The following is a 20,429-nucleotide window of genomic DNA, read 5'->3' as shown; positions in this document are numbered from 1 at the left end:
CATTACCAAACAAATAATTAAAGTCGATATTTTCATCCCCACAGGTAGTCCCATCAAGCTCAGTAGAAGGCAAGTCCTGCACAAGCGGGTTCCGCGCGGACGCAGATTGCAGCAAGTACTACCTGTGTGTTGGCGGACGGTACATGCAACTGTCCTGCCCACCGCCTTTGTTGTGGAACCAGGTGAGATTTGTTTGTTAGGACAATTATTAATAGTAGATCAGATTTCTTAAGGGGATAGTATAAAAATGGTTAAATATTGAGTAGAGACTAATTTAAAAGGATAGAATCTTGATTAGAGAATAAGTAAATGGATAGAAAATAAGGGCTCCGTCTTTTTCCTTTTATGGTCCGGAACCCTAAAAACATAAAAAAATAACTTTGTTATTTTCGGAAACTGAATTCTATTTTTATTTTTATAAATTGAAGGTTGATAAAAACTGCTAAATTAAACACCACCGTGCCTTGACTTGAAGATAACACTACTAAAAGGCGGTATACTAACGAAATTTACTTTTCTCAGAACCACTGTGACTGGCCTGATAAATCTCCTTGTAAGACCAAGTCTAGCTTAAAATTGGCGTCTGAAGACAGCACCGACAACGTCATAGTTAAAGAAAAACCGATCGTCGCCTGCTACTTCACAAATTGGGCTTATTACAGGTAAATAACCTTACTATAATATTATAATTAAGAAAGTATATTTGTTTGTTCTTTTTTTTTAATATCGAATTTCCATGGAAACTAGATGTTAAAAAAATATAGACTACGCGGGTGGTTATGAATATGTTTATCTTAGATTACAAAATAAAGTACAGATGGAGCATGACAACCGCCCGTCGCCCTTGTCAAAGAAAATACGAAATCAAAAGCAAATACGTCGCTGCACCAGTGCTATAGCGCATATAGTGTCATGCAATACGTCAAAAAGGGTTTCAATTTTATTAAAAAAATGCTGTCTTGTGTTAATAAAACGCTGTAAAATTTGTTCCCGAAAACTAAAAAAAAGATAAAACATCGTTTCACAGGTTTTCTATAGATTATTTGGCTGATTTATTTCTATAATACGAATCATAATTTTACAGATATGAAGGAATACAAAACTTCAAAGTATGTTGCCAGTATTTTGAAAATGTATTTGCCATTTTTATTGGTAAAACGGTGAAATGGTTAAAAGATCTTCAGGGTAATGCTGTTGTATTTTTCAATCGTGAATATGATTATTTGTATAGTGCACTAGCCACTAAAGGTTCATGATCATTATTAGATTATTTTAATAAGCATAATAAATTATTTTGTGACTTTTATAAAGCTTAAAAACGTCATAGTCGTTTTCGCTAGCGATTTAATTTATGTGAACTCCATGATGTAGGTATATAATGAAAGTAAAACGTCCCGTATTCTCGACTAAAAACTACCGCTATTCGCATTCATATATTTTGAATCATAAAAAATAATATAATTATTATAACTAGTTAAAATTGAATCTTTTTTTATGTAATTTATTCAATTATAAAAAATTGAATACAATTATTTTGTCCATATATAACTTTAGTAGGCAGGTACTTTATGTAATAAAAGAATTTTTACAATGTTATAAAAAAATATCATTAACCCGAAATTATACTAAAATAAAAATTAAAACTTGACTGCTAATTTATTTATATAGCCTACGTCACTACCGCCACTAACATATTAATTCAGATGATTGCAATGTAACCTCACAACTCAAAATCGGTCCAACAGTTTATACTGCAGGGCGTGTCAAAGAAATATTATACATTCATACATAAACTCGAAAAACATAACCCTCTTTTTTCCGTAGTCGGGTAAAAATTTGGGAAATTTTTCAATATCTGGTAACATTACACGCACACAGAAGCACCGTGTACGTACAGTGCAGCGGCGAAATGACAGCACACATAGCTTTATTGAAAATGACGATAAATCATTCGGTTTAGTTCGGCAACGCTCCATCTGTCTTTTATTTTGTAATCTGAGATGTTTATAATGATCCCAAAATGATTGGGATTATTATAAACATAGCTTTCTCAACATCTACAAAATCTGTCCTCATCAATTATCATCATTATGACAAAATTTACATGTTTCGAAATATAAATTTATATCACATAACAAACAAGCAAAAATTCTAAAAATATATCCCCAAAAACACAATTTATCAAACTAATACAATACAGGAAGAACAACGGCAGCTTCGGGCCGGACCAAGTGGACCCGGCGCTTTGCTCGCACCTTGTGTACTCATGGGCACATCTCAATAGCTCCAATACTTTGGTACCTGGAAACCCTGAACTCGATGTGGTTAATGGTAAGTAGCTTTTTTGTTCTAGAAAGGTCTTTGAGCATTTTGTTAGGTTATTTGACCCACGGTGAACCTTTATAAAGATATTTCAGAATTTTAGGTAGCTAGCAACAAGCAACAAATTGGCACTGGTCTTGTAGGTACCCTTGTTTCAGGAAGTTTGTTCAAACTAATTTGAAGTATATTGTGTCCAAGGAGTATACTTTGAGTTAAGTAGATAACGAATTAGAGACTAGATTGGATTTAGATCATACTTAACGTTATACTAAACTTTTAAAAATTTTATTGAATTCATATTGTAAAGTAACCTAACCTTCAAATTAGAGAGCCGTTTGCTCATGCTTTCTTCTTCATCTTTTCTTGCTTCTTCTTGCCTTAGTTTTAATAAATTTAAGCATATTGTCATATTCTTTGTTTTAGATTTCTACGGCAAGATAACTGAATACAAATTGAAGGGTGTGAAAGTAATTTTGGGTGTCGGTGGTATTGAAAACTCGGAGGGTGATGCCTGGAGCAAAATGGCGGCAAGTCCCGAAAACAGAAAGATATTTGTGAGATCTGCTCTGAAGTTTGTACAGAAATGGAATTTCGATGGTCTTCAACTTGCATGGCAATATCCCGTTTGCAAGAAAGTGAGTATTAGCGCAATATTTTTTTTTTGTTATATTATTTAAAGCAAACAATCGTTCACTTATCATGCATTAACTTAAAAACTAGTTTTAGTTTATAAAAAAAGAAATTTTCAAATAACACGATACTGATAAAAATGTTAATGTAATAACATTATATCTACATACTAGCTTCCCGCTCGCGGCTTCGCCCGCTTTCTCTAAAACGATTTGAGATTCAAACTATCCTATCTCTCAAGTTGAATCGAACTGCACATGGTGTGCGAATTTTATTATAATCGGTTAAGTGGTTTAGGAGTCCATTGAGGACAAACATTGTGACACGAGATTTATATATATTAAGATAAGTGATAATATTCTAGAGATGTAAATGTTAATTACAAATTACCTACACTAATATAAAAAAGACTAATCAATTCGACCTATGGTTTCTTACTAAAAGTAACTACCTAATATTGTTTAAATTTCTATTTCCGCAGGCTCCTTGCAACAACATCAATACAGAAGACAAAGATAACTTCTCCCTACTAATAACCTTACTCTCTAAGACACTTCGTCGTCATAATCTAGAAGTTTCTGCGCTAGTTGCGCCAAACCCAGAAATAGCAGCTTTGGCCTATGACCCATTAGTTCTTACTTCCGCATTGGATTGGGTTTCAATCGCTGCCAATGATTACTATAGCACGAATACTCAGAGGACGGCCTATTTGCTGCCCTTGGAGAAGACGGAGTTCAATGATATGAGCTTGGTGAGTACTTTGTGTGTGCACATATCAAATAGTGGTAGTTATTCAGCAATACATTATTTGTTACATATTGAAAGATATAAATAATTTAAATCGTTTAAATAAAAAGCCTCTGCACTTACTCTTCGGCATATGTGACAGTTGCAGGCATTGAGACAGTTGCAGGTTGGAAGTAAGTTGTAGGATGTTTCGAAACCGCTCGTAGTTAATTGAAATAAAAATCTAAATAAAGTGGAACTAGTGATTTGTGTTTCCTTACTAGGTATAAGTTGTAGGATGTATGCAACTGTCGAAATGAAGTTAGTACTTGGGCGGTGTGTGATTTCTCAAAGTACAGTTTTTTGCTAACTTGGTATTATCCTAGACCAGCTTGTATGCCTGTAACTGATTACGAAATACCCAGCAAAATGTATACTAATTATATATTTTTTCCAGCAATCCACAGTAGAATGGTGGTCAAACGCAGTAGGAGCATGGCGTGTAGTAGCTGGTCTTCCTGCGTATGGTCGCTCGTACGTACTTCGCGGGGACAGTTCTGAGCTTGGCGCTACTGCTGTTGCGCCTGGAGACCTGCAACCAGCTACGGAAGTACCCGGCTTCCTTGCGTATTATGAGGTGGGTGTGAATATGGTGCTGGGGAAATTAAATTTGTAATGATGTACCTATAGCTACAGGTATTTTCCTAGTGTTTTTTTAAGAACGTTATTCATCAGAGCTTTTATTAATTTAGTATGCATTTTATTTTCATTAAACAAGAATTCAATAGTCGGTTCCACACAGAGCTACAAGCTTCGCGAATCAGCACGCGTAGTGTGGTCGTAGCTGCATATTTTGAGCCGAGTTCACAACGATGTGAAAAAAGCATTTTCCGAGCTTTTTCACACAGAAAATTTTGCACGAGGCTACTCATTCTGTGTGGACCTACCTTATAACATTTATTTTAACATCATAACTCTAACCAATAAACCATTCCAGGTATGCGAAGCGTGGCTCAAAGGTGGCTGGCGCGAAGTGACCACCCCAACCGGTACATACGCAACTGACGGCACCCAATGGGCCACTTACCTCATACCCAGCGAAGCTCACCGCGCGGGAAAAATACTTTCCCAAGCGGGAACACGTGGTGCAGCAATATGGGCATTAGATCTGGACGACTGGCGTGGTTCTTGTAAGTGTTCGAGATCACTGCTAGCTGCGCTCAGACTGGGACTGATGGAACCTGAGTTGAGTACTGCTGTGTGTGCCTAGACTGTATCCCAAGGACTTCCGCGCTGCTCCCAAACATGGTTTATACTACTTACTCAAAACAATAAGTTGAAAGTTCTCTCAACCAATGATGCTGAAAGCTGTTAGACTCGCCCAATGACGAAGATGATGCATCTTACTATAATCTATTTTTATCTACTGACCAACTCCGTAGACTTCTCGACAAATGGTCAGAATAAAACCCTGCTAGAAAACGTCCTAAAACTATAATTAGACTAGATAAGGACTCCAGTATGATATAATATCACTATAAGCTATTGTTACTGACCAACTAAAGATTTGTCAAACCTTCCTATTCTTCGTGATGATGAAAGCACAGTGCAATGTGACGTCATGTGGAACAAATTTTCTGTCTACATTGTACAATTTATCTTATCGTCGTTCAACAGTCTCATTAGAACTAATTTGCAATATGCGTAAGAGTGGTGCAATAATTATGTATTACCATGGACCAATATATTATTACTTACGAAAAGTATGTACTTATTATTTGTATAAAAGATAGGCTGACATTAGCAAAAATATGGTCGTTTTTTAAACACATATTTTAAGGGATAATTTCAAAAATATGAATTGTATCTGAAACATGATTTCAGATTGATTTTCATTCATATTTCTTAATTTCGATTTAAGTTTAATGTTGGTCAAAATTTTAAATCTATACTCAAAATGCTTTCGAGCATGCCATACTTTAGTTGTAAGAACGAGTCTCAATTTAGAGTTATAAGATAAAGTCTTAATAGTCTTAGATTATTTAAAAAGAATTTCGTGATATTTTTACTTAACTATCACCTTCGAATCCAATTAATGTAATTGAGTTCAAGTAATAAGATACCTAAGTACCTATATTTTTTATACATGCATGTCAGTTACCAAATGTTACCATACTATATATTATATACTATCTAAGTAAAGTTAATATTACTTTCATTTATGTGTTTCATAATAACATTTTGGAAAAGATTTATGTATCATTCAGCATTATAAAAGAAATATTTTACAAAGTGTAAACACATCAATTGTACATTTTCAAATGTATAGGTACATAGTATAAAATAAAATGAATACAAATAGAAAAGCGTTTTATTTATTTACTACCCGGATATCAAATTACATTCAGATCCGATCAGTTTCTACACTAATATTATAAGGAGGAAAACTTTGTTTGTTTGATTGTAATGAATAGGCTCATTAACTACTGGACCGATTTTAAAAATTCTTTAACTATTCGAAAGCTACATTATCCACGAGTAATATAGGCTATATATTATCACGCTAAGACCAACAAGAGCGGAGCCACGCAGGTGAAACCGCACGGCACAGCTAGTATTTGATAAAAATCTTATTTTCATAAAATTACTTATCAGTTAACACTACATACCTACCTAGTAGGTACATATAAAACAAAGTCGCTTTTTCTGTCCCTATGTCCCTTTGTACCTATGCTTAAATCTTTCAAGCTACGCAACGGATTTTGATGCGGTTTTTTTTATAGATAGAGTGATTCAAGAAGAAGGTTTTCGTATATAATTTATTAGGTTTTAGACAAAGCGGGCGAAGCCGCGGGCGGTAAGCTAGTTTTGCATAAAAAATAACAACAACATAAAAACATATGTAGTTTCATCATTCACGCTTATAATATTAGTAGCTAGGATATCAAAAACCAGGAAAAAGCGGCTAACATACATGAGACCTATATCTGAGAAAAAAAAATTGGTTGTCTGTAAAGTCGGGACTACTGACGATAGTTGAACGTGACAACGTCCGATTGTGCTTCTTTGTCGCTCGTTCCGCGCTCTCGCTCGCACTTCAAGCCTTACATGGAACGCCTCAGATGAGTCAGATCGAGGTAACGCCGCATGAGTCATGTTTTTTCGTGCGTGCAGCCGGCTTTATCGAATTATAAGACGTTGTCACGTCAAAAATTATTGACGTAGTAGGGGAGCCCAAGCGGGGATTTTGGGATTTACGCGTCAGATTAATATAGGGGACGATACCATAAATTTAAAATCATCAATTAAATCGTCAGATGAACGTAGATTTTATTTAGAGTCTAGGACGTCGCTGAAATAAAATCTATTGATATTTTGCATGCTCTAGGACCTTGAGCATGCAAAATATAACACTTTAAAATGACATACCTACCTACGTAATTGTAGCGCTTCTAAATCAACACTTTAAACCCAAAACTTCCTTTTTGAAACAGTCGTCGATTAAATAGACCTATAGTTACAAGGTTTTCATTTATTTGTTCGAGAGAATAAACAATATTTACACGAATACTTAATTACGCAAATATTTGCCCTTTTACCAGTAGAATATAAACAATTACTTTTCTAATTGATCGGTTGTGTTCAGTCTAACATCATTCTTCATAATTGCACAGCTGGCACAACAATGAATATTTCAATCAGAATCACTCGCAACCTCCAAACCTTTGCTATTAAGCCCTTTGTGCATCGATTCGGTAATTTTACATACAACCGATTTTTCAACACTTCTGTGAGTATTAAAATATTTTAAAAGCTTTCAGTTTTAATGAATTTAAACTTTCACGTTAATTAGACTTCTTTCATTAACGTCGCTGTAAGAGATACATAATATAATTACCTATACCTTCTCTCTCTACGAATTGAGAACCTACCGTTTTAGGGAATTTCGATTAAAATCGAATATTTAACATTTACATTCTACTAAGATTTTTTTAAAGTGAAACTTTTATTACATCGTCTCAAACTTTTTGGTCTGTGTAGGCTGTAGCGCATGTCGCGTGTATCGCGGCTGCCGAGTAGGTATACCAGCTACTCGGCACGCGACATGCGCTACCGTTCGAACAGTTTCACTTTTACCGTGGTTTCATAAAACCACACAACATTTTTTCTAACTAGGGAATGACTGAGAAGAATTGTTATTCTATATTTAACTGTATTTATTAAGTATACTCTACTTACATAAACTACTAAGTTATTAAATTTAAATAAATTACTTATTATAAATTCTACCGCAGTTCCCATAATCAATTGTTAGTTTTTCTTTGTGTTCTTCATTGTGTTTTATTTTGAAAATAATGGGGGTTTATCTTATCTTTAATTAATAATTTATTACACTAGAATCTAGATAATATTATTTACTTTTTATACCTAGTGTCACAAATTAACGTAGTTAGGTTCAAAAGAAACAAAGAAAAAAAGTTAATAGACGACTTAAGTACAAAATAAGGATATTATAAGTATAATATATCTGATAAGTAGCACAGAATACTTAATAATTATTGTGATAACACCTACTAACAAATGTTGTTGGCGTTATGTAGGTACTATTATTTTAGGCAGCCGTTTTATAAAATGAAGTAACCTTAGCACTTATGGTCTAAATAAACGCTAAAGTATAAGCTCGTTTAAATTAGGTAAAAGAAATTAAGATCCCCGTCCCGTGGGGACACGTTGCTGGGAAGGTGTGGGGAGACTCTGAACGACGCAGACCAATACTGGCCCTGCACGGCTGGCAGGACAACGCCGGCACCTGGGACACCCTAGCGCCGTTGCTTTGTGATAAAATTCCAATATTAGCCGTCGACTTCCCGGGACACGGATTGTCATCGTGGCATGGGCCTGGTAGGTATATTAATATTCCTGTACAATAACACCTGAATATGTGTTAAGAACAAATTTATAAAAAAATGGCTTGGCCATGGCTTTCTTGATTAAAAACTTATATTGCTTGTGCATATTATTTTTAGAAAAACTAAAATTTTGTATTTATTTCTTACAGGTTTACAATACTATCCATGGGAAACCGTTCGATTGATACTTGCTATAAAAACATACTACCAATGGGATAAAGTGACTATTCTTGGCCATTCTATGGGATCAATAGCTGCGATTCGATATTCCTGCATATTTCCAGATGATTTAGATTACTTAATTGCAATAGATTGTCTGTTCCCAGAGGAATATCAGATAAAACAATTCGTAGATAATTACCCTAAAATTATAAGTAAACTTCAGTCCATACTAGAGAAACCATATTCCGATCCACCCTTGTATACATACAATGACATCATACATAAATGGCATGAAGGCTCGAATAAATCTATTTCCGTGGAAAGCATCAAAGTCCTTGCGAAGCGAGGTATACAAAAATCGTTAAATGATCCTGAAAAATATCATTTCAGCAAGGACGGTCGTATATCATACGCATATTACGATTTCGAAGATAAATTTTTTTTAGAGGCGCTCACGATGCGTTCTAAATGTCCAATCTTATTCTTAAAAGCAATTCATTCCCCATTCTCAACGAGCAACACTTTTGCACGATTACAAAAGACGATAGAAGAAAGCAACCCGAAATTTGAAAAATATTTAATTTCTGGTACACATCACGTACATTTGGATAATCCAGATGTAGTAATACCTCACATCGAAATGTTTTTACGAAAATATAAACTAATTTAAATAAGTAACTAGGGTAATTGCGCCTGTTCGCGTCCACTTAGTGCAGTTGGAAAGTTTGAAGGAGAAAATAAAAATGTTCCAGAACAAATTTCAACGCAAAATTTATGTAACGTGTTCGTTACATAGTCTATTTTAAGATTTACTTTCAATTGTGTTGGAAATATCATGTGGTTTTTATTTATCTAGACAAATATCAGAATTAGGCGTTTTACCCAGTTCGCGTCCAAAAATTCCAGTTTGCGTCCACCCGTGGACCAGTTCGCGTCCACCAGCTTAGAAAAGGAATTTAGAGTGTATTGGGTGATATTTTATCAGATAAATGCAAATAAAAATTAGATTTAAATAAATTATTTGTTAACGAATATAGTTATTTAATAAAAACCGGCCAAATGCAAGTGCGACTTGCACACTGAGGGTTCCGTAGGTATCATCCTGTTTTTTTCATATGTTTTAACTGTAAATGATTATTTTTTCAATATTTCCCTTATTTGTGCTATAAGACGTTGCTTCGTACCAAACTTCAAGTGACTGTATTCACGTAAAGTACCCTGTAGGTTTTGATTTCCTTGCAAATGTCGAAATTTGCGAAAATTTGTAGCATAAACGGCTGTATCTTTTGATTGCTTTGGCTTCTAAGTTTGATTTTTTCACTGCTTCAAGGGACCGTAGATTTGAGTAGGTATTCAATATAAATTTCAGCTTTATACCTCCACTCGTTACTGAGAAAAAGGGTTTTGACAGAAAGACAGACCAGCAGACGGACATACAGACGGACGGATATCAAAGTAAAAAATAGCATAAAAATTTGCTAATTTGAATGAAAATTTAAATTATCAACTTGTAGTCTTAGTCAAAAATTTACTATCTATTTTAAATTACATATTTTAACAAACAATTCATTGCTACGTAATGAAAAACAATGTGGACGCAATATGTTCTATTGTTATGCACTAAGGGTATAGTTTGCGCCCACCGTGGACGCAAAATGGAAGTTGTACAAATTCGGTGTAGTAATTCGCGTCCACCTTATTTTAGCTATTAATTGTAAAGTAAATAAGTTGATTTATAATCCATACTATTCCATCTTTTGTTAGCAAAGTAAAGAAAGAGTTACATATTCAAAAATTCACATTTAACAATAAGATACTTACCGTCAAGCGCGACGCTGCGCACTATTTTTTTTCTCAAAATCCCGCGCGTTTTAGCTCTCTCGTTTAATAGCCAAAATTAAATATTTTTTTTAATAGGATAGGCGGTCCGCAGGCATATTTTGAATATGTGTGCATATCTCTTATACATTGAGGTATTATCGGAAATTTTTCTTATTACAATTTTACTTAAAGTATACTTATTTTCGTGAATTTTCTAAAAGATGTCCGCAAAATGGACGCGAATAGGCAGGTGGACGCGAACAGGCGCAATGACCCTAACTAGGTATATTTACTTTCATTTTTATGGGTGGAAAACACCTAAGTACGATTTTAATCAAAGAAATCTGTAAAATGTTCATTGATTTTATATGTAACACAAAGAATTCTGTAATAAAATTTGTAGAAATAAAAGGGTTATATTATTTAGAAAACTACCTAGCACTTATTTATTTATGAATACTATAATTATAATTTATAACTAGGTAGGTAGGTATATGTTATATAAATTATTTAATTCTCTTTTTGATTTCATCTTTTTGATTAACCTGTCCAATAGGCGTAATTTGGTTGTAAAGGGCACAGAGCAAGTAATATACTTAGTAGTAAAGGGTTATACCACAGTATTACAATATTAATTCCTATATTGTAATACTGTTGTTATACGATATACAAAAAATTACGGAATTAAACTAGTATAATAGTCATTGATTAAAACCACCTACTTACCTACTACCTTAAGGGTACCTATGGAACCCTTAGGTTGGTTAATATGCGTTTAATTTTTTAAACTTTTCTAAAGATTGAACAAAGTTGTTAATTCTAAGTAACGATGAGGTGTTATTCAGTTGGTTAAAAAATAAAAATATGTCCGTAAGTATACACATAACATTGGTTTATTTCATCATTGGGATGTTTCTTGGATGTTTGGTCGTGAAGATACCTATCACGAATCACGATGCGAAAATGATAAACGATAATAAGTACTTTAGTCATTATCATGTAGATCAAACATCATTCCTACTTTTATGATAATATAAGTACAAAGTCTATGAACAATTTTATACAGTAACGATGAATTAAATGAAATTTGTAGATTCTGAGAATGACAAAACTGGCCTTGACTCCTAAGCCTAACGCAAAGTAAAACACGCAGTTACTCGTAGTTTTATTCTGACTTCATTCAAGTATTAGGTATACTTATATATTTTAACCCAGTGATTTAACTAAAACAAATCGTGGAGTGTTATTTAATTTCTATATATACAGTCGCGATGAAATAATATTCTCACGAGCGAGACTATTTTGAATTAGGTCAATATCATCGTATAACCTATAACGCGTTATAGGTTATGATAATAGCATAAGAATTTTACTAACAATAGGTAATATAAACAATGAATATTTCAACCAAGATGGCGCACCGATTTATGAAACCAATCATTTTGAACTCTAAAATACAAACAATAAGATCTGTTTTAAATTGTTGTGAAAATACAGGATGCAAACTATTGCATACTGCAACGGTGAGTGTTATTTAATATTATCTACTAATTAGTAACTACTAAGTAAAAATTAAATATATATTTTTCATATAATTTGTACTTATTATATACCTATATAACTAATTCCAGTACCTATAGATACCTAGGTATTTTATTCCTTATACTGACCTACCTACCTTTTTTATATTTGGTAAGTAGTTAGTTATTTATTATTTAATATTAATGTTTATGATTAATTATGCTATTTTAAAAATATATATTACAGATATCTATAAGGTACCAACTTAATGTTAAGAATTTTGCTATATGTATTCAAATATTTTTGAATAATGCTCAATTGCCTTAACACCTACCTACCTAAATGATTTAAAGAAATTGTTAATTTTTTCGAATAAATGTATGAAATAATCTAATCTAATACATTATATTCGCGGTATAAAAAATAACTATCTTTCTTTAACCCAATCCAAAAAATTGAGTTGAATTTGTAGTAATAGGTACCTAACTATGTAGCGTCTTTCCATTCTATATTCTAACCTAACCCACCCCTTATCAAAAAATAGAGCTGCTTATAAAGAGTAACTTAAGCTATTTTTAAACAGATTTTCCCACAGGAACATTAGGATTAAAAGAAAAACTCAAACGCGGGGCGCAGCGACTAATAAATAATCATTATTATTGTAGACCGTGCCTGTAAAAGAAATTAAAATACCAGTACAATGGGGCCACATTGCTGGGAAAGCGTGGGGAGACGTGGACGGACGCAGACCAATACTGGCCCTGCACGGCTGGCAGGACAACGCCGGCACCTGGGACACTCTGGCGCCATTACTCTACCAGAAAATTCCTATAATAGCAATTGATTTCCCGGGACATGGACTATCATCGTGGTATCCACATGGTAAAATATACCTAAATTATAACTACTTACCTATTGTACTTTTGCATACTACATAATTATATACTTACCTTTTTTTATAGTGGGGAAATCTTCCAAAGATAACCACGGCCCCCGGGGAAGGAGCCGTGGGTTATGTCGGATTCTTACCGACTAAAACCCCACTGTGTTCCGTAGCCGGAGCCGCTTTAATGATGAGGCCGCGGGTATTGATTAGAATTACCTGTTAAGTTCCTATTTTAATCGTAATTTCCATTCTTTTCAGGTATGCAATACTATCCATGGGACTTTGCACGTTTAATACTAACTATTAGGGATCATTTTCAGTGGGATAAGGTATCCCTGCTTTGTCATTCAATGGGATCCATCGCGGGGATGCGTTACGCTTGCGTGTTTCCAGAAGACGTAGATTTTTTTATCGCTATTGACAATATTATCACAGACGATTATGACTTAGATCAAGTAGTTGAAAGGTTCCCAAAACTATTTCGTAAAATCCAAATTGCACAAACTAGAACTGATGCTGAGCCACCTTCTTATACTTTGGAAGAATTTGTAAAGAGATGGCATTACGGGACTAAAAAATCTGTATCAATGGAAAGTGTTCACCATCTTGCGAAGCGAGGAATGAAAGCATCATCGGGAGATCCCAATAAATACTATTTTAATAGAGATGCTCGTTTGAAGCACACCCTATTCATGCCCGAAAATAAAATGTTTGTAGAAACACTTGTAAAGCGATTAAAGTGTCCGACCGCTTATTTTAAAGCTATTGATTCTCCATACGCTTCGGATCCGTTTGCAGTGGAGCTTCGAGAAACTTTAGAAAAGAATAATGAAAACTTTGAATGTCACTTTGTTCCTGGTACACACCATGTTCATTTGAACAACCCTGATTTGGTAGCGCCTATTATGACGAAATTTTTAGAAAAATATAAATTCATAATATGAACTACATGTTTATAGTTACTTAGGAAAATTATGAACTAAGTACATGTTTATAGGGAAAATGTATAGAAAAAATTAATTTCAGTATTTATTATTTAATATAAGTTATAGATTTCACTTCCAAAGAAGCTTGTACATATATGTTAACTTGTCATGTAAACAATTAAAAGCATCTTTAAAAAGCGTTAAATGGTACACAATAGGCAAAGGTATGTTATACCACTAATCAATTATACATGATTTTGTGATCTTAAATATATTGTGATGGATGTATGTGTTGTGTGTATTTATTTATTGTATAAAAAGTTTATAATAAACTTATAAATACTATGTATGTGAGTAATTACTCTTGTTTTTATTTTCCTAATGAAAAGATATCCAAACATCAAAATCATAAAAACAATGAGACTTAGTTGAAGTGTATTTGTTTACATTTTGTTTGCTCCTAAATTTTTGTTTATTTTGTGTTCTTTATTTATACTAAAACAAAATAAAACAACATATTCAAAATATAAATTATACTATATTGTCAAAAATTTTGTAACAGTTGAATAATCAAGATATTTTATTTACTGTGAAAGTAAAACAAAACTTAGCTTTAAAAATTGAGAAAACTTGGTTCAACTATTTCAATACAATTTCATGTGGGTACATCATTTTCTTTTGATGTTTCTATGCTGATCGTTGAACTATTTAATGAATCACATAGGTGTACTCCCTTCCTTATAGGTAAAACTTTCAGAAGAGCTTCTTGCCACTGCATACCCTCAGAAATACGAAGCACAATCTCGAAAACTGAAATAAGTAAAACAATATATTAGCCCAATTGTACAACTATTAGAAAGAAATCGATTGTAATAAATTAATTAATACAAATATTATAAAGCCCAAGAGTTTGTTTGTTTGTATGCGCTAATCTCAAGAACGAAGGGTCCAATTTGAAAAATCTTTCATTGTTAGATAGCCCATTTATCAAGGAAGGCTATTGGCTATTTATCATCACGCTAAGACCAACAGGAGTAAATGAACTCCTGGAACGCGGGTAAATCTGCAGGAATTGACTTTTTGTAGGGATTTAATATTGATTCAAGTAATTCTGTCTGTTGTGTTACAGTCAAGAATAATTAATGATATATTCAGTATCATTAACATTAAGTAATTCTAAATGTTCATAACAATACTCACCATGGTCTATAGTCAAAACTTTTCTGGTTTTCATGTTTACATATTTATCTAGAGGAAGCTGTGCATGCCTGATGCCTTGTTCCACAGCCAACTTATGACACAACCCCTGAAAATGTACAGACAAACACAGGAATGAATATTTATAACCATTTCATACTTTCATTTAATCCTCCAAATTCTAAGACCTAGCGCGCAAGTGCAACTTTTGTCTGCGCAACTATTTTGTCTCTCCCATCAATTCTATAGGAAGTTCCGTCGCTACATGCGCACACTTTCTTACTAGCCCATAGAGTTGATGGGAGAGACAAAAGTTGATCTTGCGTGGTAGCTCTTATAATATAACAAATATGTAATAAATATACATGCAAAATATTGGATAGAATTGAAAAGAATGCACATAATCATAATATCATAGTTACAATGTAGATAAAAAGATTTTATTAGTCAATGCTAGAATAATCTATATTTCACATGATAATAATCAAATTTAGAGAAAAGCACATAGTAATGAATTAATGTAAAGTTACTATTTTGGTAGTTATTACCAACACTAAAATAGACAATTAACAGTGTGTGGAACAAATTGGTTGTAACTCGGATTATTGGATTGGATTAGTATGTTATCAAAATTTTAATTTACAATTAACATACTTAAATTCTATTAACTTTTGTTTCTAATCCTTACCTTATGCTTATTATGGTCTACTAATCCACCAATGATGTAGTATGTGTCCTCTTCAAATTGCTCTATAATATTTTCAGATTCACTAGACAGATATACTAACTTTTCTTTAGGAAAAAGCTCAAGGTAAGATTTTTCATGATACTCCATCTGAAAACACCTTTACTCTAAGTTGTGATTAAAACATTCTGAGATAAGACTGCAATCATTATTGTATATTGTTAAGACTTACATCCCAATGTTCATAGCCATTGTGCCTGGAAATGTCTACTTTTGATTTTTCTCCAAAACTTGTAACATGAAATTGGAGAGGTGCTTCGGATCGTCTATTTATTGAATAGCACCGTAGCAACTGTTTTATAACCTTATACCTATCTTTTTCGATCATTAAATGGTCAAAACTTAAATCAATTATAATGCTAATATTTTTCTTAACTTTTTCTAACTTCATTTTCTTCAACATTTTTCTGTTGGGACCTAAATCTATATTTGCCGCGCGTGCCTCCCGTTTCCTTTCCTTGGCACGGGCCTTTTCTTTACTACGTTTTTCGGCCTTGTGTTTTTCCCATCTAACTTTTTTCAACCACTTTCTCATTTGATTTTTATTGAACGGTCTTGGTAGTTCATTTCCTTCGTCGTCTTTTAAACCTGGGTCAACAGTGACATCAAATAAAGTGTAATGATGATAGCTATTTTCCTCTGGTGCATTATTCTCTGGCTTTTCAAAAAGTTCTTCCATTTTCTTAATTTTCGCTTGGACTTAAATTAAACGTAAATTATTCATTCTCCTATATGAACACACCTGGCATAAAAAATTAGTAACAGGTTAGGTTAATTTGGTGTATATTAGGTATTTTATTTATTTTTCCTTCTATAATTTGTGTAAAAACTTCTGTATTACTTCCTTATATAATGTAGAAAATTGATAAATAATTGTATCTTTTGAAAATAAGTTTAAAATATAAAATTACTTGCTATGACATAGGTAGGTACGAGGCACAAAATCTATCTTCTGAAGTTCTGACAATCTGACATAGTGACACTGACGTGTGAGAATCACATCAGGTTAATCTCTCACTGTCAATTAATATCAACAATGTCAAACCAATCTCTCAGTTACCAGCATAGAATATTAATTTATATTATATACTTTACGTAGGTAATATGTCGTGGTGGTCGTGGCCATATCATAGATTTGCTTATTTCATGAAATGATTGATCATTGTATGAAAGGTCGCATTTCATGATGTGGCCAACATAGTTTGCCGTCCACATTTAGCCAGATCGCCAGCCGCTGCCGCGGCACAAACTTAAATGACAATAAACAAGTTCATAAAATATTCTGCAATTTTAAATATTTTATGGACTCCTTGGATCTGGCCAAATGTGGATGACAAAATCGTGAAACATTGACGATTTAACGATCTGACCAAACTATGTTGGCCACATCATGAAATGCGACTATTTCATACAATGATCAATCATTTCATGAAATGAGCAAATCTACGGTATAGCCACGACATGTAAGTATATAGAATTTTCATAATTTAGCATAATGGAAAGGTACCCAATACTGTAGATAAAAAATGTATTAAACGGAACATTCCATTATTTTTGAAAAGAAAAAAAAACTGCATTCGGAGTTGATTCCGAAAATTAGCTTTCAACACCCGGATCTAAGCACCCGGGAATCGAAGCAACTAAAATCTGAATGATCTTTTGATCTTTTGTATTACAACATCGACCGCTAGAATCAATTGGCTGTAACGGTCGATCTCTAAAACCTATGAATACAGTTTTCTATCTTTTTAAAAATAAGGATAGAATCTCTCAAATTTAATATATTATCTAATGAAAGGAATATACGCCGCACCCCGGCCGAGACCGGGGATTCCTTAATCTTTGCTCCAAATAGTATACCAACAATGCCTTGCTCGAGTTTGTAGGTACTTAGTTAAGTACCTACGTGGTACCTACCTACTAATATCTGATATTAGTAACTTAATAATATTTAACTACCTAGAAACAAACATAAATATTTGAAATAGAATTATTTCTTTTAAATATTATGCCGTTTTCATAATCTTAACCTTTCATAACCTGCGATTGTGATAAGTGAACAAATAACAAAGCCCAGTCAGCCAGCCACCATATCATAATATAAACAAAAGTAATGTGCGCAAAAATTGCTTCATTATATTTTTGTAAAGATTGACTTGAAACTGAAAAAAAATGTCAGAGGTAAGAATTAATATAAAAAATAGTTAAATTTTCAATAGATACCTAAGTATATTATCTAGTTTCTATAGTACCTAGTTTGAGGCTTTTCATCGTACCATTTTATGTACCTACTACCTAATTATTGTAATAATTGACTCACGTTGACCTGTCTTCTAGAATAGATATCAATTATGGGGTGGTTGTTTCGAAGAAGAGGCTTCACAGGATCTGAGACACTTGAACGATTCCCTAGCAGTTGATAGTAGGCTCTTCCGGGAGGATATTCACGGCAGCAGAGCTTGGGCTCAAGAACTGAACAAAAGCAATCATCTGTCCGATGATCACTATAATGCTATAATAGAAGGTTTGAATAAAGTAGGTATTTTTATTTTTTGTTTATTTAAATCACCTATTTTCGTTGATCCATTTTTAACCATATAGGCTTCCTACTGACTAGGTAGGTATGATTGCAAACTCCGATTTGATTATAGGTAGAAATCGACATCGAAAGAGATTTAAACGCTCATGGTTGCCTCTTAGATAAAGAGGAAGACATACATTCCGTAGTAGAAAGACGGCTTCAAGAATACGCAGGTGATGCAGCTTTACATTTACACACGGCCCGCAGTAGAAATGACCAGTCTGCCACAGATACAAAACTATGGATGCTAAGTTCTCTAAAAAATATGAAAAAAGAACTACTACAACTTATTTCAGTAAGTAATACTAGACTGCTTCTGCCTTCTTTTATCTTTTAGAGAATTGTGATTTTTATGGATTGCGTTTTCCTTTTAAAGGTAGTGACGAGCCGCGCAGAAGATGAAATAAATGTAATTGCACCGGGTTACACTCATCTTCAGCGAGCTCAGCCAATACGATGGAGTCACTTCATGCTAAGGTTATAATTATTACCTTTTTTGTGTATTTAAACGTCTCTGTAGATGTTTTCTTAGTATTCGAATCTGTATTCAAGTACTAAGGATTCGATAATGGATAAAAATTTAAATCTGGGGTATAACCGTCCGAAGGCAGAATATAAAAATATTTACTGAAAGTAAATTTCAGCTATGCTTGGCTTCTAAAAGACGATGTTTCTCGATTAAACGAACAAGCCAGGCGCCTGTCAACGTGCCCCCTCGGTAGTGGTGCTCTAGCTGGCTGTGCTTTGCCGATTGATCGTGAGAGACTGGCACATAGTCTGGGATTCAATGATATCACACCTAACTCTATGTATGCCGTTGGATCAAGAGATTATATAGGTATTTTATTTTATTTTTGTTATTCTATTTGAGATTAAATGAGATTCCTTGAATTCGTAAATATTCAATAACTCATACAAAACACGATGATGACGATACAATCTTTCTTTCTAGTTGAATTCCTAAATTGGGCTGCATTATGTTCCGTACATCTGAGCAGACTAGCGGAAGATTTGATAATATACAGCACGCAAGAATTTGGATTTGTACAGTTATCCGATAAATTTTCCACTGGGTCAAGTTTAATGCCTCAGAAACGAAACCCTGATGGATTGGAATTAGTGAGAGGTGCTGCAGGAATGCTACTAGGGGATAGCTTTTCGTTTAGTTGTACTCTTAAAGGTTTACCCAGCACTTACAATAAAGACTTGCAGGTCGACAAGGAAATTACGTTCAGATCATATGACAGATTAATGCACTGCGTAAAAGTTATGAATGGAACTATAAGAACTATGACTGTAAGTATTATATTATGAAAATAATATTACCTAATTTATTGATTTTTTAACTACCAATTATTTAATTTGAAACAGGTTAATCAAGATAAAGCTATTGGACTACTGGATTCCAGCATGTTAGCTACAGACCTCGCTCACGCGCTCGTTCGACGAGGGGTTCCGTTTCGGAAGGCACATCATATTGTAGGGTCCGTCCTCAAACGCGCTGCCGCCTTAGGAGTAGATCTACAACACATGCCTCATAAGGAATACATTGCTATATGGTAATATTTGACAAAAAAATGCGTCATTTTCTATTAAACTTTGTTTACGTATAGAATCTCGTAAAAAATTGGCCATTATTACAATAATTCATACATAGATAATTCCTAGGTAATCCTAAGTTAACTATGTATTTGCATATTGATAATTTTCAGAATACCTATTGAAAATGTTTAAAAATAGAATTCGATATTGAAATCAATTTTTTTTATTAGCCCAGAGTTTGGATCTCAAGAGGAGCTAGAGAAAGTATTTTCTTGGGAATCTAGCGTGGAACAATATAAAAGCGCCGGAGGAACTTCGCGTGACGCAGTTGGAAATCAGTTGCAGTTGTTACAGAAATGGTTACAAGACGAACATTGTTAGTTTTATTAATCAAATAAATATATAAGAAAATTTAGAAAAATAAATCATTAAATATGTACGTTTGATTTTAAATTTGTAA

The 20,429-nt window shown here is 33.5% G+C and overlaps 5 protein-coding genes across 5 annotated transcripts in view; 4 read left to right on the top strand and 1 right to left on the bottom strand.

The window, feature by feature from the left end:
• Nucleotides 1-6,030, top strand: part of LOC123691317 (probable chitinase 10) — a 29,073-nt gene extending 23,043 nt beyond the window's left edge. Inside the window, exons 44-50 of the mRNA XM_045635648.1 lie at nt 45-182; nt 523-662; nt 2,201-2,331; nt 2,746-2,957; nt 3,434-3,703; nt 4,136-4,315; nt 4,676-6,030. Of these exons, the coding sequence (XP_045491604.1) occupies nt 45-182; nt 523-662; nt 2,201-2,331; nt 2,746-2,957; nt 3,434-3,703; nt 4,136-4,315; nt 4,676-4,948 (1,344 nt within the window). The 3' untranslated portion in view covers nt 4,949-6,030. The remainder of the gene's footprint in view (nt 1-44; nt 183-522; nt 663-2,200; nt 2,332-2,745; nt 2,958-3,433; nt 3,704-4,135; nt 4,316-4,675) is intronic.
• Nucleotides 6,031-7,329: 1,299 nt separating this feature from the next.
• On the top strand, nt 7,330-10,955 carry LOC123691319 (probable serine hydrolase). Its single transcript, XM_045635650.1, has 4 exons — nt 7,330-7,468; nt 8,373-8,580; nt 8,738-9,428; nt 10,847-10,955. The coding sequence occupies exons 1-3, from the start codon at nt 7,364-7,366 to the stop codon at nt 9,418-9,420; spliced, it is 996 nt and encodes a 331-aa protein (XP_045491606.1). The 5' UTR covers nt 7,330-7,363; the 3' UTR covers nt 9,421-9,428; nt 10,847-10,955.
• Nucleotides 10,956-11,714: 759 nt separating this feature from the next.
• LOC123691318 (probable serine hydrolase) lies at nt 11,715-14,192 on the top strand. The gene is made up of 3 exons (XM_045635649.1): nt 11,715-12,094; nt 12,758-12,974; nt 13,237-14,192. Exons 1-3 carry the CDS (start codon nt 11,966-11,968, stop codon nt 13,920-13,922), a joined length of 1,032 nt encoding a protein of 343 aa, XP_045491605.1. The 5' UTR covers nt 11,715-11,965; the 3' UTR covers nt 13,923-14,192.
• A 230-nt stretch (nt 14,193-14,422) lies between these two features.
• On the bottom strand, nt 14,423-16,813 carry LOC123691320 (tRNA methyltransferase 10 homolog A). The gene is made up of 4 exons (XM_045635651.1): nt 16,019-16,813; nt 15,790-15,936; nt 15,105-15,210; nt 14,423-14,714 (listed from the first exon to the last, which is right to left on the bottom strand). The coding sequence occupies exons 1-4, from the start codon at nt 16,523-16,525 to the stop codon at nt 14,560-14,562; spliced, it is 915 nt and encodes a 304-aa protein (XP_045491607.1). The 5' UTR covers nt 16,526-16,813; the 3' UTR covers nt 14,423-14,559.
• An 837-nt stretch (nt 16,814-17,650) lies between these two features.
• On the top strand, nt 17,651-20,408 carry LOC123691316 (argininosuccinate lyase). The gene is made up of 8 exons (XM_045635647.1): nt 17,651-18,027; nt 18,184-18,381; nt 18,498-18,722; nt 18,804-18,904; nt 19,072-19,265; nt 19,380-19,723; nt 19,799-19,986; nt 20,200-20,408. The coding sequence occupies exons 1-8, from the start codon at nt 18,019-18,021 to the stop codon at nt 20,348-20,350; spliced, it is 1,410 nt and encodes a 469-aa protein (XP_045491603.1). The 5' UTR covers nt 17,651-18,018; the 3' UTR covers nt 20,351-20,408.
• The last annotated feature ends 21 nt before the right edge of the window (nt 20,409-20,429 follow it).

The sequence above is a fragment of the Colias croceus genome, chromosome 4 (assembly GCF_905220415.1).
Source record: "Colias croceus chromosome 4, ilColCroc2.1".
Classification (NCBI taxonomy): domain Eukaryota; kingdom Metazoa; phylum Arthropoda; class Insecta; order Lepidoptera; family Pieridae; genus Colias; species Colias croceus.
The sequence above is the reverse complement of the archived record's forward strand: the minus strand, read 5'-3'. Positions and strand labels throughout refer to the sequence as shown.

Excerpts from the sequence above, each read along its gene's own strand:
- LOC123691320 (XM_045635651.1), bottom strand. The coding sequence starts at position 16,525 with ATGGAAGAACTTTTTGAAAAGCCAGAGAATAATGCACCAGAGGAAAAT. Across the intron at positions 15,937-16,018 it reads ATGGCTATGAACATTGGGAT|ATGGAGTATCATGAAAAATC; the intron begins GTAAGTCTTAAC and ends AGGTGTTTTCAG. Across the intron at positions 14,715-15,104 it reads AGTTTTGACTATAGACCATG|TTTTCGAGATTGTGCTTCGT; the intron begins GTGAGTATTGTT and ends TACTTATTTCAG.
- LOC123691316 (XM_045635647.1), top strand. Across the intron at positions 19,266-19,379 it reads TGGATCAAGAGATTATATAG|TTGAATTCCTAAATTGGGCT; the intron begins GTATTTTATTTT and ends CTTTCTTTCTAG. Across the intron at positions 19,724-19,798 it reads GAACTATAAGAACTATGACT|GTTAATCAAGATAAAGCTAT; the intron begins GTAAGTATTATA and ends AATTTGAAACAG.
- LOC123691319 (XM_045635650.1), top strand. The coding sequence starts at position 7,364 with ATGAATATTTCAATCAGAATCACTCGCAACCTCCAAACCTTTGCTATT. Across the intron at positions 7,469-8,372 it reads ACCGATTTTTCAACACTTCT|GTAAAAGAAATTAAGATCCC; the intron begins GTGAGTATTAAA and ends CGTTTAAATTAG. Across the intron at positions 8,581-8,737 it reads GTCATCGTGGCATGGGCCTG|GTTTACAATACTATCCATGG; the intron begins GTAGGTATATTA and ends TATTTCTTACAG.
- LOC123691318 (XM_045635649.1), top strand. The coding sequence starts at position 11,966 with ATGAATATTTCAACCAAGATGGCGCACCGATTTATGAAACCAATCATT. Across the intron at positions 12,095-12,757 it reads AACTATTGCATACTGCAACG|ACCGTGCCTGTAAAAGAAAT; the intron begins GTGAGTGTTATT and ends TTATTATTGTAG. Across the intron at positions 12,975-13,236 it reads ATCATCGTGGTATCCACATG|GTATGCAATACTATCCATGG; the intron begins GTAAAATATACC and ends CATTCTTTTCAG.